Source organism: Phoenix dactylifera, chromosome 14 (assembly GCF_009389715.1).
Source record: "Phoenix dactylifera cultivar Barhee BC4 chromosome 14, palm_55x_up_171113_PBpolish2nd_filt_p, whole genome shotgun sequence".
Taxonomy (NCBI): Eukaryota; Viridiplantae; Streptophyta; class Magnoliopsida; order Arecales; family Arecaceae; genus Phoenix; species Phoenix dactylifera.
Genome location: NC_052405.1, coordinates 7951018 through 7966607, shown reverse-complemented (window position 1 = coordinate 7966607; position 15590 = coordinate 7951018). Strand labels below are relative to the sequence as shown.

Genomic DNA, 15590 nt, shown 5'->3' with positions numbered 1-15590 from the left:
TAGATAAGAGAAGTGAAGCTGTCATGGTAAGTATAATTTTTTTATGATTCATAAATATTATTGAGCTTGCTCATGTTTATCTCTTGTTTGATCCACCATAATGTTTTTCTCTTCTTTTAAATCAACTGGCAGGCAAAGTATTCAGCTGAATACTCCAAAAAATATGGTGATGCCTCCACCTCAGATGCTCCTCCACGTGATTATGACTTGTGGTTTGAGGCAACTGGTGTCCCAACTCATGGCCATGTCTATAGCTTTAGTCCCCTAGAGGATCTCACTGGAATTATTGGGCAATCATCATCTGCTTCCACCTCTACAAGTCAAGCTCCAGAGCTGTACACTCATGAAGACCTTCTACGTATTCTTGAGCAGGAAAAGAAAAAATGGCAAGAGGAGGTTCTTCAAAAGATGAGAGAAGAGATTGGCTTTGGACCAAGGCATGCAGATCGGGGGAGTAATGGTGATTCTGGTTCTGCTGATCATGCTTCATTATAATTGTTTTTGCCTTAGATGATAGGTCTTTGCATTCCTAGGAGGAATGAAATCTCTGTTGATCTTTATGACATATTTTTAGACTTTGATTTTGATGGATTCAGGACATGTTGATGCCAATTTTGAATGACATTTAAAATGACTTTTGCGTAATGTTGAATGCCTTTGCTATTAATGATATTATTGTTATTATTATTATGTGCCAATCAATGTACCAAATGTACCAGGTTATTAGATTGTGATCGGTGACCAAATTTTGGTTACTAAATTGTTTACCAACTATTGTGACGAGCAGTCATAAACTTAGTGACAGGATTTTGGTCAATAAAAATTGATTTTGCTCAGCGCGTTTGTAACCAATTAGTGACCGTAAACTTATCACTAGGTCAGTGACGGGATTAATGACAAATGTAGTGACAAAATGTGTGACCATGTCTGTGACGACTAAATTTGTCACTAAAGGTCGTGACAGATTAGTGACCAAACTTGTGACCGCATTCTGTGACAAAATCAGTGACCAAGTTGCCTTCGTCACTAACTCCGCAACTGGATAGTGACGGGAAATACATAATTTCTTAAATATTTAATTCTTGAATTTGTAACGGCTTAGTGACGGCGGTTCTGTCACGGAGGTTAGTGACGGGAATCGCCGCCGTCACGGAGAATTTAGCGACGCGTGTTTTTGTAACGAAGTCAGTGACGGGAGCTCCGGTCACAAATTCCATATTAGTAACCGGAAACACGGTATAGTGACGGGAATCTCCGTCACTATACGCGTGTTTTCTGGTAGTGCATTCCAAATAGACGAAAAAGATGAATCTCTTGTTTTCTTTTTCTTGGATTTTAGGGATTGAAAGATCTCAGTATTGAGGTTCATATGTGTTGGAAAATTCCCAAGGAAAATAAAAATGATAAATAATTTTAATTAGATAATTTTAAGAAATAAGAAGTTTTTATTCTTTTTATTGACCAAGAGAAAAGTCGTCATTCTTTTTTCACCAAGATTGATTGCAATATATGAGACAAGTCAAAAAAATGAAAAATAATGTTGTATAATATTTCTTATAGAAAATGAACTTGATTATCCACTTAATCAGCAAAACAACCTCACTTTTTGCTAATTAATTTTAGTCAGTCAAAATATTTTAACCATTTAGTAGTGGTTAAAGTTAACTTAAGGGGCAGGAGTAACTTCAATCAGCAAATGAAGCTCCCTAGTCCTCCAATTTTATTTCTAAAATACACCTAGTGTTTTTAAACCCCGGTTCTCATGCCTCTTTTTTACCTCGACTAGAGTTCCCCTCCCTATGAGCCCCTTCTTCCCTTCCTAGTGCTCAATCCGAGAGGTGGTGTGTAGTCTCCATTGTCCTAACCTGCTCTCGCAATTAGCACAATGCCATAGGTCATGCTAGTTGGTAGGATCTAGCTTTGTTTGCTTTCCTTTTTTTGTGTCATTGATGCTTCCTCTTCTCCTTTTTCTCTCGCCAGTTCCATGTCCATCATCATCTGTAGCTATCATATCCTCTATGTTTCATTGGAAGTTGATGGGTCCTTAGGGACTGTACCTTAAGGCTTGGCTTGGGTCTCCATCTAATTACTTGCTATGATCTCTAGATTGAACATTGTTGGTGGTGGCTAGTAGCCTATTCTGGCTTCACCCTTGTCCATCCCTCACCGATATTGCTCAATATCAACCTTGATTTTCTTTTGGCCCTGTTCTCTCTTTCATGTGGTGGTTAGCTTGATGTCATGGTCTTGTGAAACCAAGTGATCATCTCATGTGGAGTTTGGGTAATCTGCAGTGGTGATCTGTTTGATGCTATGGCAATTTTAATAAATATATTGACTAATTTTTTTGTTGTTGTTATAATATCCAATTTTTTTGATGGCATGCATGAAATTTAAGTTGATTAGTATAGGTCTGTGAAATCTTTTTAATACTTTACCTAGGTTTGAGTTGCAACTTGGATGGCCTTTGGGCACCCATTTTAACTTCAGGGTTTCGTTATAATGATATGTCGACATCCGATGGCTACATCTTGGCACACTGCTTGTCAAGTAGCCGATGCACCCTGTTCTGTTCTAAGCTCCCCATATTTGCGTTGTATTTCGTATCTCATGTTTCATATTTTTTATTTATGGGCATCATGTATTCATGGATCAGAGTTGAGATAATGCTAGAATTTTTAGTAGGGACCAATGTTTGAAATCATCTTGCATCTATATGCCACGCAATCCTAATGATGACCTCCATGATTGAGCTATAGCTATATCCAATTGTGTTGGGCAACAATGTACCTGAAATTCATGTAATGGGTGAATCCTTAGCCATTTTCAAACAAGCAAAAACAATGCATAAGAGCATTGCCTATATAGCGTAAAAATGAGTCTTAATGATGTTTTTTTGCAACTAAACACTTTTTTTTGCTATTTTAATAGGAAGGTGTGCTTAATTGAGCGGCAGCCAAACAACACTTTAACCATTATTGTTTTACATGGTTAAGTAGTAACAACTATTGCTTAACTTTAACCATCATCGGTTACATATCTAGGAACCAAATGCAACCTTATGCTATGTTTGGATACTGAATAGCTAATCACCACTTAAATAAAATTATCCATTGGTATTCCCTTGATCAACTAACTTCGTCCATTATTTGATTGGTGCTTACATGGTTCGTGGGATAGTGGGATAGAGTTGGAGAAAAAAAGAACAATTGAGAGAGAGAAAGAGAGCATGCTTTGGATGGTTAAAGTTATTTTCCTATTTGACAGAGTAAATTTATCAACCACTTTTTGAGTGGTGTTTTGCCAGTGAGTTCGCATAATTTTATATTATCTATCTTTTAACCAACATCCAAACATAGCTTTAAAGGTTACCAACATCTAACCTATTATGGCTTCACCGCAGGTTGTGACCTCAATTGAGAACTTCCTAGGCCAGCTGAAGGAGTCCCAATGAAGGCAGAGTACGGTATCAGATGCACCTTGTGGCCTATCACATATAGCTAGACAGAAATGCTTGGATCTTCGAGGATAAAGAGTGCACATAAGGATAGAGGTGGACAGAGCTTTACTTCATGTTGCTGAGGTCACAAGTACTACTGCTGTGGCTTTACCTAGGTCGGTCAGGGATATCTGGAATTTTCACTCAGCTTGTGTAGCAAGCAGGACCGTTCTTGTCTCTAGGGAGCCCCCAACCCTTAACTTTCTTAAGGCAAATTTTTATGGCAGTATTTCTAAGGATGGAGGTAGAGAAAAAGTGGACTTTGTGGTTAGAGATCATGACTCCAGACTTGTTGCAGCTGGAGGTTGGCATATTTTCGACGAGTCTGTCATCAGTGCAGACTTGAGAGCTATGTGAGAGGGCATCACCCATGCTAGATTAGTTTTCGGTGCAGACAATATCTATCTTGAAGGTGACTCAACTACGGTGATTGACTGGATTGAGGGCTAGCACAACCATGTGGACCGGCACTCACTGCTTCGAGATATCTACAGGCTCGTGGAAGGCAAACAGTGCTATGGATTGGGTTGCTTCCTATACTTCGCCCCATTCAGGAGAGTTCCTCTGGGAGAGTCTCGAGTCTGTTCCTTCCCCTCTCCGTCAACTTCTTCTTTCTAATTTTTCTGGATGTACTCACATGCATCTAGTGTGAGTCGCTATTGTATCAAAAAAAAAAAAAAGTTACTAAGAGCTAGTAACTCTTCATAAAAAAAGATGAATATTTTCAAAAAACTAACAAGTTGTTGACAAATTTATTTATGGATTGTAGTATCATGCTAAAACCTAGGTTGCACAAAATTCACTTTCCTTAAATAGATATAGACAGACCATGAAGTTTATATTTAAATTCAATACATTATTAAACTTATTAATAGTGAGGCATACGATGTGGAGAGAATCATACTTTACACTATAAATCCATACTAGTCAATCATTATATATATAGCAACAACTAAAATTCAAGTTAAGTAAGATGAGTCAACTTAAATCAACAAACATCTCCTAACTTTAATTTAACAAATTAGAAAATAAGAAAAATGAAATATTAGTTAACTTTTAGTAACTAAAGTATACAACTATTGTCAAGAAAAGAGATGTAATAAGAGTAAGGTATAGAAAATCAAGAGCCCACTTTATATTGACTTTTGTATTTTGATTGATAGATCACAATAATTACCTTTTTGTTGCACATAATGCTTATTTCGTTGTCTATAGTCCTAAACTAACATTAACATCTCTAGCATCCCACTCCTTTAATAGCAACGATAGCAATGACGATGACAATGATGACAACAACGAAAACTATAACAACAATGATAACAAGGATGACAACAACAACAATCATTAAATTATATAAAATTAATATAATTTTCTAATTTTTAATTCTAAAAACAACACTCTTTAGATTTTTCTTTTAAAAAAGTTAAAACACGTTATACTATGAATTAAAAACAATATGCTAGATATATATATATATATATATATATATATATATATATATATATATATATATATATATATATATATATATATATATATATATATATATATATATATATATATATATAAAGGAATTTCAAAAAACTTTTAAAATATATAGTAGTACATTTGCGCTCTAAGATTTTGGAGTCTTAGAAAGAGAAAAATACATAATTATAAACCCAAAGACTAATAAAATCTGTTAATAGAAATGGACTAACGTTCTCTCAAGAGGCGAGGATACTCCTCTCAAGTCTAAAAATCAATGATATAGTATTTAAACTAAAAATCAGCATTGTTGATCATAACTTATATCACAAAAAATATATAAAAACTAAATATCGAATGTTTAATGTCTTCTAATTCATGCATCATGTGGATAAAAAATAAATAGTTTCCATTGTGTTATACTAAAATATATGAGAAATCATTTAAATTTTAAGAATCTAATTTATTGATCATGATGTGCGTGCGTGTGTGTGTGTATATATATGTATGTATGTATGTATGTATCTATCTATATATATATATGTATATATATATATATATATATATATGTATATGTATATATATATATATATATATATATATATATATATATATATATATATATATGTATATGTATATATATATTGAAATTACTAGATTTTAATGCTTTGATATAATAAAACATGATATCATATCATATTTACTGTTTATTTTTCCACCAATGTTACGGGTATATTAGAAATTAGCAAATATGTAATTTTTTAACTTTTAACTTTCTTAGTTAAGATATACCATAATTAATAATATAGATTTTAAATTTAAATATTTTATTATTAAATTTAGAGCCCACAAGAGTTCCTATCATTTCTCTGGAGATAAAAACCAAATCTACCTCGAAAACATCTGCCTCTCTGAGGTTATTTATATAAATTGATAAATAAAACCCTAAACAAAACCCACAACGTAGAATAAATCCAGCTCTGTGCCTCATCACCTTCCCTTGCACTCCTCTTGCGTGGTTCTCACCCCCTTCCTTATCTACCATGGCCTCCGCGGCCTCTCCCTCTCTTTCTACCGCACAGGCCCAGGGGACCCCATCGTCGCTGCCTTCGGCGCCGAGCTCTCTCACGGATTCCCTTCCAATCGGCGCTGGTGCTTCCTTCTCCTCCGAGGAGAACCAGAAGCAGAAAGAGAACAAGCCCTCGCTCGCCGGAGACGCCGTCGAGGATGAGGACTTCGAGACCGCCTCCGACACCGACGAGGTGCGCTCGGATTCGTCCCTGGGCACGGAAAAAGGAGCGCCTTTGACGAGCAACGAGGGCGAGGCGTTCGAGGAAGGGTTCGGGGGTGAACGAGATGGGGATGGATCCTCCGGCGCCGCTAGAGTTCTTGGTTCGGATCAAAATTCTAGCTTGGTGGATAAAGGCGTGGCTTTGGATGGAGACGGGGGCGAGCAATTGCAGAAGACTCGGGTTTCTGAGGCCAGGGAAGGTGGAATTCAGTCCGAGATCGTGAAAGAGGTTTCTGGTGAAAACTCTAATCCGGAGGAGGGTTCTGGAGACGGAATTTTGGGTGTGGAGGAGAATTCAATCAGGGATGAAGACGTTGCAGCTGAATCCACTGTGGATGGAATCGAGGAGAACGGATTTCATGTTACCCAAGATGAAAGAGATAACTTGATAGCTTCTATCAAGGAAGTAGTGGACTCAAAGTCTGCGGAGGCGGAGCCTGATGCTGCTGAGGTTGAGAAAGATGGAGCGGTCGATAGTGCCGGTATGAACGAAAAATCGAAGCACAAAGCAGCCGAACCGGATGCTCTCAAGGAGGTAAAAGCTGGCACTGTTGGTAGTATTGATCCTGATCAGAATCTTCAATCGGTAAGTGTAGCTCCTACTAAACCCGTAGAGAATGAGTCATCTGAATCCAATGTTAGTGTTGGTGGGGAAGAGAAGACTGAGAATTTCATTGGGGGCTCTGTTGCTGTGAATTCAAAGATAGCTAATTGTTTTGTAGAGATTCTTGATGATGGGCATGGTAGTGATGCTATTTCTGCTGTTGGAGAGATTAGGAAAGGTGAGGTCTTGGATGAAAGCTCTGAACTTGTGGAGTCCAAGGTAGCTGAGGACTCTGATGCTAAGCTCAATGATGAGAATGATGTTGGGCTTATTGATAGAAATTCTTATCTGAACCAGCAAACTGGAGAGGAGAAGGCGATTGCTGAAATAAAACAAGCTGCAAATAATCTGGAGTCAAAGCCCAATGAGCTTGGGGCAGAGTTGACTACAGATGGTGGTGATTCTGTATCATCTCAGCTGGTGAAATCATTGCCTATCCTTGCTGAGGGTTCTATAAGCAGGGAGGCAGATGGACAAATCTTGAAAGCTTTAGGTGTGGTGGCAGATGGGAATGACCATAAAATAACTGGTGAAAGTATATTGCCAAGTTCTGTTTTGGACGAAGAATTGAAACCTAGTATTGATGGATCTCAAGCAGCGGATGACAATGAAGACATGGAACAGAATGAAGCCGAGGAAGAAGAGGAAGGCATGGTTTCTGATGGACCTGCAAGGGTTGCACTCCTGGAAAGCTCCGAAACTGCCAAACAAATCATAAAAGAGTTGGAGGAAGGTTCTTCAAGCAATAATGCCCGCTCTGGTTTTGGCACTTCAAGGAATTATCCAGGTAACATTGATGGGCCAGTTGCTTCGGATTCTGATGAGGTGGATAGTGATGAGGAGGGTGATGGGAAGGAAATTTTCGACTCTGCTGCCTTAGCTGCACTTAGTAAAGCAGCTACTGGTTCTTCACCAGATGGGAGCATCACTATTACTTCTCAAGATGGTGGTAGGATCTTCTCCGTTAGCAGACCAGCAGGTTTGGGGCCCTCGGCTGCATCTCTCAGACCTGCTCCTCCCCGCTCTTCTGGACCAAATCTTTCCAATCCTTCTGAACTGGCAGTAGCACCAGAGCCTGACAATGTCATAACTGAAGAAGAGAAGAAGTTGCATGAGAGGGTTGAGCTGATAAAGGTGAAATTCCTCCGCCTCGTGCAGAGGCTGGGACATTCTCCAGAGGACACGGTGGCTGCCCAAGTGCTTTACCGTCTAAACCTTGCTGAGGGTATCAAACATGGAAGGCAAACCAATCGAGCCTTTAGCTTTGAGAATGCAAGAAAGAAGGCCTCGCAGCTTGAAGCTGAGGGAAAGGAGGGTCTGGACTTCTCTTGTAACATTCTGGTCCTCGGGAAGACTGGAGTTGGCAAGAGTGCAACCATAAATTCTATATTTGGTGAAAAAAAATCCCAAACCAATGCGTTTGAGCCAGCAACATCTTTTGTCAAGGAGATTGTTGGAATTGTTGATGGGGTTAAAATTCGTGTTATAGACACTCCCGGTCTCAGAGCTTCTGTCATGGACCAGTCATCAAACAGGAGGATCCTTTCATCCTTAAAAAAGTATACAAAGAAATGTCCACCTGATATTGTTTTATATGTAGACCGTGTGGATGCCCAAACACGAGATCTTAATGATTTGCCCTTGTTGAGAACCATTACTAGTACTTTTGGCTCGTCCATATGGTTTAATGCCATCGTTGCTCTCACACATGCAGCTTCTGCTCCACCAGAAGGGCCCAACGGTTCTCCCTTGAGCTACGAGGTGTTCATAGCTCAGAGGTCGCATGTTGTTCAGCAGTCCATCCGGCAAGCAGCAGGGGATATGCGTCTAATGAATCCAGTGGCCCTTGTCGAGAACCACCCATCTTGTAGAACTAACAGGGATGGGCAAAGGGTGCTACCCAATGGCGTAAGTTGGAGATCTCAGATGCTGCTGCTGTGTTACTCTTCAAAGATACTCTCTGAAGCTAATTCTCTTTTGAAGCTTCAAGATCCTTCTCCAGGAAAGCTATTTGGATTTCGGTTTCGTTCACCACCACTTCCCTACTTGTTATCTTCGCTCTTGCAGTCTAGAGCACACCCAAAGCTACCCACTGATCTGGGTGGTGAGAACGGAGATTCTGATATTGACTTGAATGACTTGTCAGATGCTGATCATGATGAAGAAGAAGATGAATATGATCAGCTTCCACCCTTTAAACCTCTGAGGAAATCTCAGATTGCAAAGCTCACTAAGGAACAAAAGAGGGCCTATTTTGACGAGTATGATTACCGAGTCAAGCTTCTGCAAAAGAAACAGTGGAAGGAGGAGCTTAGAAGATTAAAGGAATTGAAGAAGAGAGGGAAGGGTGGTCAGGATGCTTTTGGTTATGGTGATTTGCCTGAAGATTATGATCAGGATAATGTTCCTGCAGCTGTGCCGGTCCCGTTACCTGATATGGTATTGCCACCTTCATTTGACTGTGATAGTCCTACTTACCGATACCGCTTCTTGGAGCCAACATCACAACTTTTGGCTAGACCTGTTTTGGATACACATGGTTGGGATCATGACTCTGGCTATGATGGTGTCAGCCTTGAAGAGAGCCTTGCACTTACTGGCAAATTTCCTGCTGCAATATCTGTTCAAGTTACCAAGGATAAGAAGGAATTTAGCATCCATTTGGATTCCTCAATTTCAGCCAAGCATGGGGAGAATGGTTCCACACTTGCTGGCTTTGACATCCAGACTGTTGGGAAGCAGCTTGCTTACGTCCTTCGTGGTGAGACCAAATTCAGGAACTTGAAGAAGAATAAGACTGCTGCAGGAATGTCTGTTACTTTCTTGGGGGAAACTGTAGCAACTGGAGTGAAGATTGAGGATCATCTTTCTCTTGGGAAGAGGGTGAGTCTTGTTGCAAGCACTGGTGGTATTCGGGCACAAGGTGAACCAGCATACGGAGCCAATTTGGAGGCACACCTCCGGGATAAGGATCATCCAATCGGCCAAGCACTTTCGACCTTGGGATTATCCCTGATGAGATGGCGCGGTGACTTGGCTTTGGGAGCAAACTTGCAGTCTCAGTTCTCCGTTGGAAGGAATTCAAAGATGGCGGTTCGTGTTGGGTTGAACAACAAGCTGAGCGGGCAGATCACAGTCAGGACAAGCACCTCAGAACAGCTTCAGATTGCTCTAGTTGGTATTCTTCCAATTGCTGTTTCGATCTTCAGGAGTTTGCAGCCCGGTGAGTCTTACGCTTATTAGTTAGGTCAGGAGAATAAAACTATTTTAGTCTTTTCCTGAGGATAACTTCAGAGATGGCTTTTCCAGTATATCCTGGATGGTTATGTATTTCAATATTGCACTTCTACATTTTTTTTATTGATAGATTTTAAGGATGAAGAAACTCAACTGTAGACTTCAGTTGGAAATGGAGCAGTGACAGTGTTATGGGTTCTGGTTCATAGTTGTGCAATTATTTGTATTTTCTTGTTGAAGATGAAGCCTTTCATGCTAGTATGCTTATATGATAACTTAAATATGTGTTGCTTTTTTGCTGATTACCAGGGTATATCTGCGAATACTACTAATTTAATCTGTCCCAGTGTTTTACCTTTCATTTCATCCAATTTTATTCTTTTTGCTTATTTGAGAAACAAAAGGATCTTTTAGAAGATAATGGGGGCTTGGAAGTATGAATCATCCCAGACATTCTTCTTCAGTGTCCTAGTATTGGAACAGCACTCAGTGGTTGGCATCCAGAAAATTGATCATCTAATTCTGACATCATGCAATTGTGCATTGATATCTTAGAAACAGCATTAATGTATTCTATATGTAATATTACTCTAGTAAGCATTCCTATTCTTTATATGTTCCATCGACATCATTTACTTCATCAGTTAAACAACCAGTATGTTACAGCAGTATCTAGAGGCATACCAGGGTATGCATCACATTACGTAAGCATTGAGTCAGCTATAGACAGATGATGCTAGCAATGGAATTTTGAAAGTTTCCATGCCATCCAACTGCTCTGTAACTAAGCTAAAATTTGCTACAGCTTCTCCTTTACTTCTGTGCATTTTCTGTTGTCTTGCGCTGCCAAACATAAGACGAAAAAAAAACCTAGATAAGAGAGGAGCAAATAATATCAGGCAGCCTTAGGAGCCACAATATACATTGACTGAAGGGATAACCTGAACATCTACAAGAGGTCGAACCTATTCATTTTCATCAGCATCAAATAATTGATTTGCTTAGATAATTTCAAAGATATAGTTGTTTTTAAATCATGTAACGTACTGCATGGAGCTTCTTTCCATTTACTACTCTCATAATAGCCATATTATGAATTTTTATTGTCACAACCCATCCCCTCTACTACACCCCCCCCCCCCCCCCTCCTTCCTTTTATTTCTATGTATTTCCTGTCAATGAGAGTCATGATGCTAGGCTATGTTTTGAAGGAGATATCGATATGTTTTTTCCTCTCCCTTATTTTATTTTACCATACCCCAATTTGCAGATCCAAATATTTTAACTTCACTCCAGTCTTTTCAGGACTTCCAGTGTCTTGGTCATAATTTGTACCCTCGACCATTACTACAATTTTCATTTCAACCTTTAGCCCTTAGTTCCTCTCATTTAGAATCTCTTAGCCATAGTTTGGGAATAGTCATAAGCCTTTTACATAAAATGGGCCACATTCAAGATTGCCATAGAAGACTTTCATCCTGCACTGTTAGCTTCTAGCTTATAAGTCCACTTTCTGCTTGCATTTCTGAACCAAATGACGTGATGTCACATCTATGTTTCAGCAATATTTAGAAATTTTTGTTGATGATACATTCCCTGCTTATATGAATAACTTAGAATCCCATTCAATTATACTATATCCCATTTTCGAGAGGCGCACAGCACACAGAGAATGTATGCCATTATATAGATGGATCTCCTTGTAGAGTATATCAATAGCATGTCTCCATGACAATTGTGTTGTTTCTTTTCTAAATGGTCACAACCCTCCCAATCCACTATGGTGTGAGCCCTAGAAAACCTAATCCTGCCGCCATCCACCCAAACTCCTTAGAACCAGCCAACTACACCCTACTGTCGATTTTTTGGCTATTAAATGACAATTGTCCTTATACTTCCATTCAACATCTTAGCAATGGTTTTCCTGCCATTTATGTTGAGTCTATGCAAGCCCAAGTGAGTACATCGTCAACAACTTTCCTCCATGATACCTAATTGACAATTTGACATCATCTATGCAGTTAATCCATCATATAATTACACAAAACGGTCCTGGCCTGGTTCAGTTGGTTATTGTTTCACTGATTTTAGAATGAGTTTAAATAGCAATTTAGCTATCAAAAATAGATAAGAAAACCAATTTTCTGGATCTTAGTTATTAAAAACTGGGCAGTGTAATTACGATTCTATGAAGGCGTTCGACTTTCTGCAATGCAGAATTAATAGCTTTCAGAAATATGTACATAAGGAAATATATAATTGAATCCTTATATTGGTTTTGTGAGCAAATTGCTATTTGTTTTTGGTACTAGTGCTAATGCAGTTAGAAGGCCACTGAGAAGCCACCAAAAAAAAGGGATCCGCTGTGAAAGAAAAGCAATTTGGACTCTTTTCATCCTCTAAAGCAGCATCTTTTTTTGTTTGGGTCAAATATAGTTTGAGACTGGACATTCAGGAACATGAGTAACTGCTGATTATCTTCTTCACTGCCTGCTTGATTTTATTAATGGAGGTGGCCTTTTTCTTTGTTGTGGTTTTGCTTAAAGCGCCGAGTGCAAAATGTCTGTTAAAGGTCGGGGTCCTTTAGAACACAAGATGAACTGGTTACATTGTTTTGAATCTACTGTTTGGTCCGTCGGTTCATGATTTTTGAAACTTAGTGCTCCTGGTGGGTTAGAAATGTGAACTGAACTAAACATTGTTGAATATGCAATGGATGTTGTTGATTTCATACGAGTAGGTGACGGACGAGCAAGCATAATTTTCATCTTTTTTCTTTCAAAGAAGAAAAAAAGGCCAAGGGAGGAAATGAGAAGCAGAGAAGATCCTCAGAACAAAGAGGTTGGACTATCCCACTGGTGGGACTGGTCTCACATGTGACATGACCAACTCAAGAAAATTAAGGTTACACATAATCAAAGCATAACCTGAACTCAAATATCATGGAAAACATAATGCTCCTATGTAGGGTAACAAACAAAAACACATTTAAATGAAAAAAACAACAAAAGGTAAGTACCCTTGATCTCAGGCTTTTTGAAGTGAAGCAGGGTTCTCTAACATGCATTATAACTAGTACATTTTAGAAGATGAATCGGCATGCAAATAGAGCTCTGAGTAATTACTTATATTGCATCAATCTGTTTGCGTTAGCGGAACTATGAGTCTAGCTTTTAATTGCTTCAGACTTAGTGCACCAGATTCTTGTTGTACATATTTTAATTTAAACTCATACGAGACACAGTCTTTGCAGCTGGGTTTGCATCATGAGAATAACCTTCAAGCTTGTCAGGATTTATTCTCATACGAAATATGACCATAATGTTATTTTTTGGATAATTGCCTCGATTTTCTAATAGCACATTTAAGATACATTGGCATGTTATATTTCATGGGTTGCCATAACCTACTCATAGCAGCCAATCTTAAATAAGTTGGTGTCTTACCATTGGAAAAGAAATGATCTTATAAAGCTCTGGAAGACCCAGTTTAGACGCATAAGATGCAGAAACTAACTAAAATGTTGCAGAATTTATTGGTAAGATGCAGTTGCAGAATTTTCCAATGAAATAAATAGAAACTAACTGAAATGATGGATATTTTTGTCATAAATCAAGGGCTCATCAGCACAACTATCCCGTTTGGATTTCTTGGAGAAATATTTATCCAACAGCGTCCTACCATTCCCTGTTTCCTGTCATCAACTCAAGTTCTTGTTAGAAAGACTTAAAAGGTAGTGATGAGAAGGATCATGAGCGAATTTGAGAGAGATTGAGACTTTTTTTTTCTCTGAAGGAAAAAGAGAGATTGACAACCTGTGCATGCAGCATTCAAGCCTGCGGTGAAGCATGACAAAATGACACTCTTAACGTTGTATCTTTTTAGCTGGCACTGGACAAAGGCTATGTTGGTTGTAAAAGAACATTCATGCATCTTCATGGTGAACAGTGGTTGAATTGTGCTCTCACTTTGCTGGTCGTACATAGGAGCTCATGAAGGCTAGGAATCCATTATCTTATAACTCTAGGACCCTGGTCCCTTTCGTATCGAATTTCACTATAAAAGATCTCAATGGATGGATGAATAAAATCAAATATCATTAAAGAGATAAAAAATAACATGGATACTGTTGCGGGGGGGAGGGGCCTTGAATTTAGTCCCACATCGGCTAGTAGCGGAAAGGTTCTGTGCCTTAAATGGGGGATGGAAATCCTTTCCTCTCGAGGCGCTTTTTGAAGGGCAAAACCGTGAGGGCAGTGGTCTCCCCCCGTCTGCGCTGGACGCGCGGGCCGGAGCGCCCAAAGCGGACAATACCTCGAGAGGAACGCAGTCCTCTTTCTCTGCTAGCTTAATGTGGGCTATGCTGTTGTGTGAGGCTCCGGCCAAAGGCCGTCCCCGCAACAGATGGCGCCCCAGGTAGGGGGCGCCTCCTCCCACCGTTGACTACCCCTCAGGACTGCGGAGGCTCAAGAACCTTCCCGCTGGGGGGGCTATGTTGCGGGGGGGAGGGGCTTTGAATTTAGTCCCACATCGGATAGTAGCGGAAAGGTTCTGTGCCTTAAATGGGGGATGGAAATTCTTTCCTCTCGAGGCGCTTTTTGAAGGGCAAAACCGTAAGGGCAGTGGTCTCCCCCCGTCTGCGCTGGACGCGCGGGCCGGAGCGCCCAAAGCGGACAATACCTCGAGAGGAACGCAGTCCTCTTTCTCTGCTAGCTTAATGTGGGCTATGCTGTTGTGTGAGGCTCCGGCCAAAAGCCGTCCCCGCAACAGATACCTATCCTCTTCATTGTCATAAGTCCCTGGATGACCTCCATGCTATCTTTAGTCTAGCTAAAGAAAGGATAGAAGGTAGGACCTGATCACAAACGTTAAATGAGTTTAAAATTTTGAAAATGTTGGATCAACTTGCAGCTTTAGCAGCAACCAAGTATATATTAGTCAAAAAGATGAGATCATCATGGTTAGCATCGAAAGCATATTATCGTGAAACTATTTCAGTGCGCTTAGCATCAAGCAAGCTTTCAAATGCATTCTGAACCGTATCTATTAGAGATTATAGAGCTGTGTCAGTGCACTTCGAAGCTGTGAATTAATGGCTAAAATCTAATGTCCTTAAGACTTGATTCAAGGCCGTGAACCAAGCGCATGCAAATAATAATTTTTGAACAAATAAGTATATAATGACTAGAAATATTAATAAAGATGTGTCTACAACAATCTTTGAAAGTTGATAAATAAAAATAGATAAAATAGATAAAAGAAGAATATTAGATATAGATCTTTATGTCATCAGCTAATTTTTAATGTGTATAAAAAAATTTAGTTAATTAGTTTTGTCAATTAGCCGATACTGTATGTCATATTTCTGGATATACCCACTCCAGAATCCAGATGGATATGGCGATTTACAATTTTTATTTGCCGAAATCATCCCTTATAATATAAATTTCTAATATAATTTTTAAATTTGATTTTTCACCCACTCCGACATT

General features: G+C 39.3%; 1 protein-coding gene across 1 annotated transcript; it reads left to right on the top strand.

Moving 5' to 3' along the window:
* Positions 1–5935: 5935 nt before the first annotated feature.
* Positions 5936–10370, top strand: LOC103707491 (translocase of chloroplast 101, chloroplastic-like). The gene has a single exon (XM_008792000.4). The coding sequence runs from the start codon at positions 6010–6012 to the stop codon at positions 10102–10104; it is 4095 nt and encodes a 1364-aa protein (XP_008790222.2). The 5' UTR covers positions 5936–6009; the 3' UTR covers positions 10105–10370.
* The last annotated feature ends 5220 nt before the right edge of the window (positions 10371–15590 follow it).

Bases quoted from the DNA above. Each gene is read 5' to 3' on its own strand.
- LOC103707491 (XM_008792000.4), top strand. From the start codon at position 6,010: ATGGCCTCCGCGGCCTCTCCCTCTCTTTCTACCGCACAGGCCCAGGGG.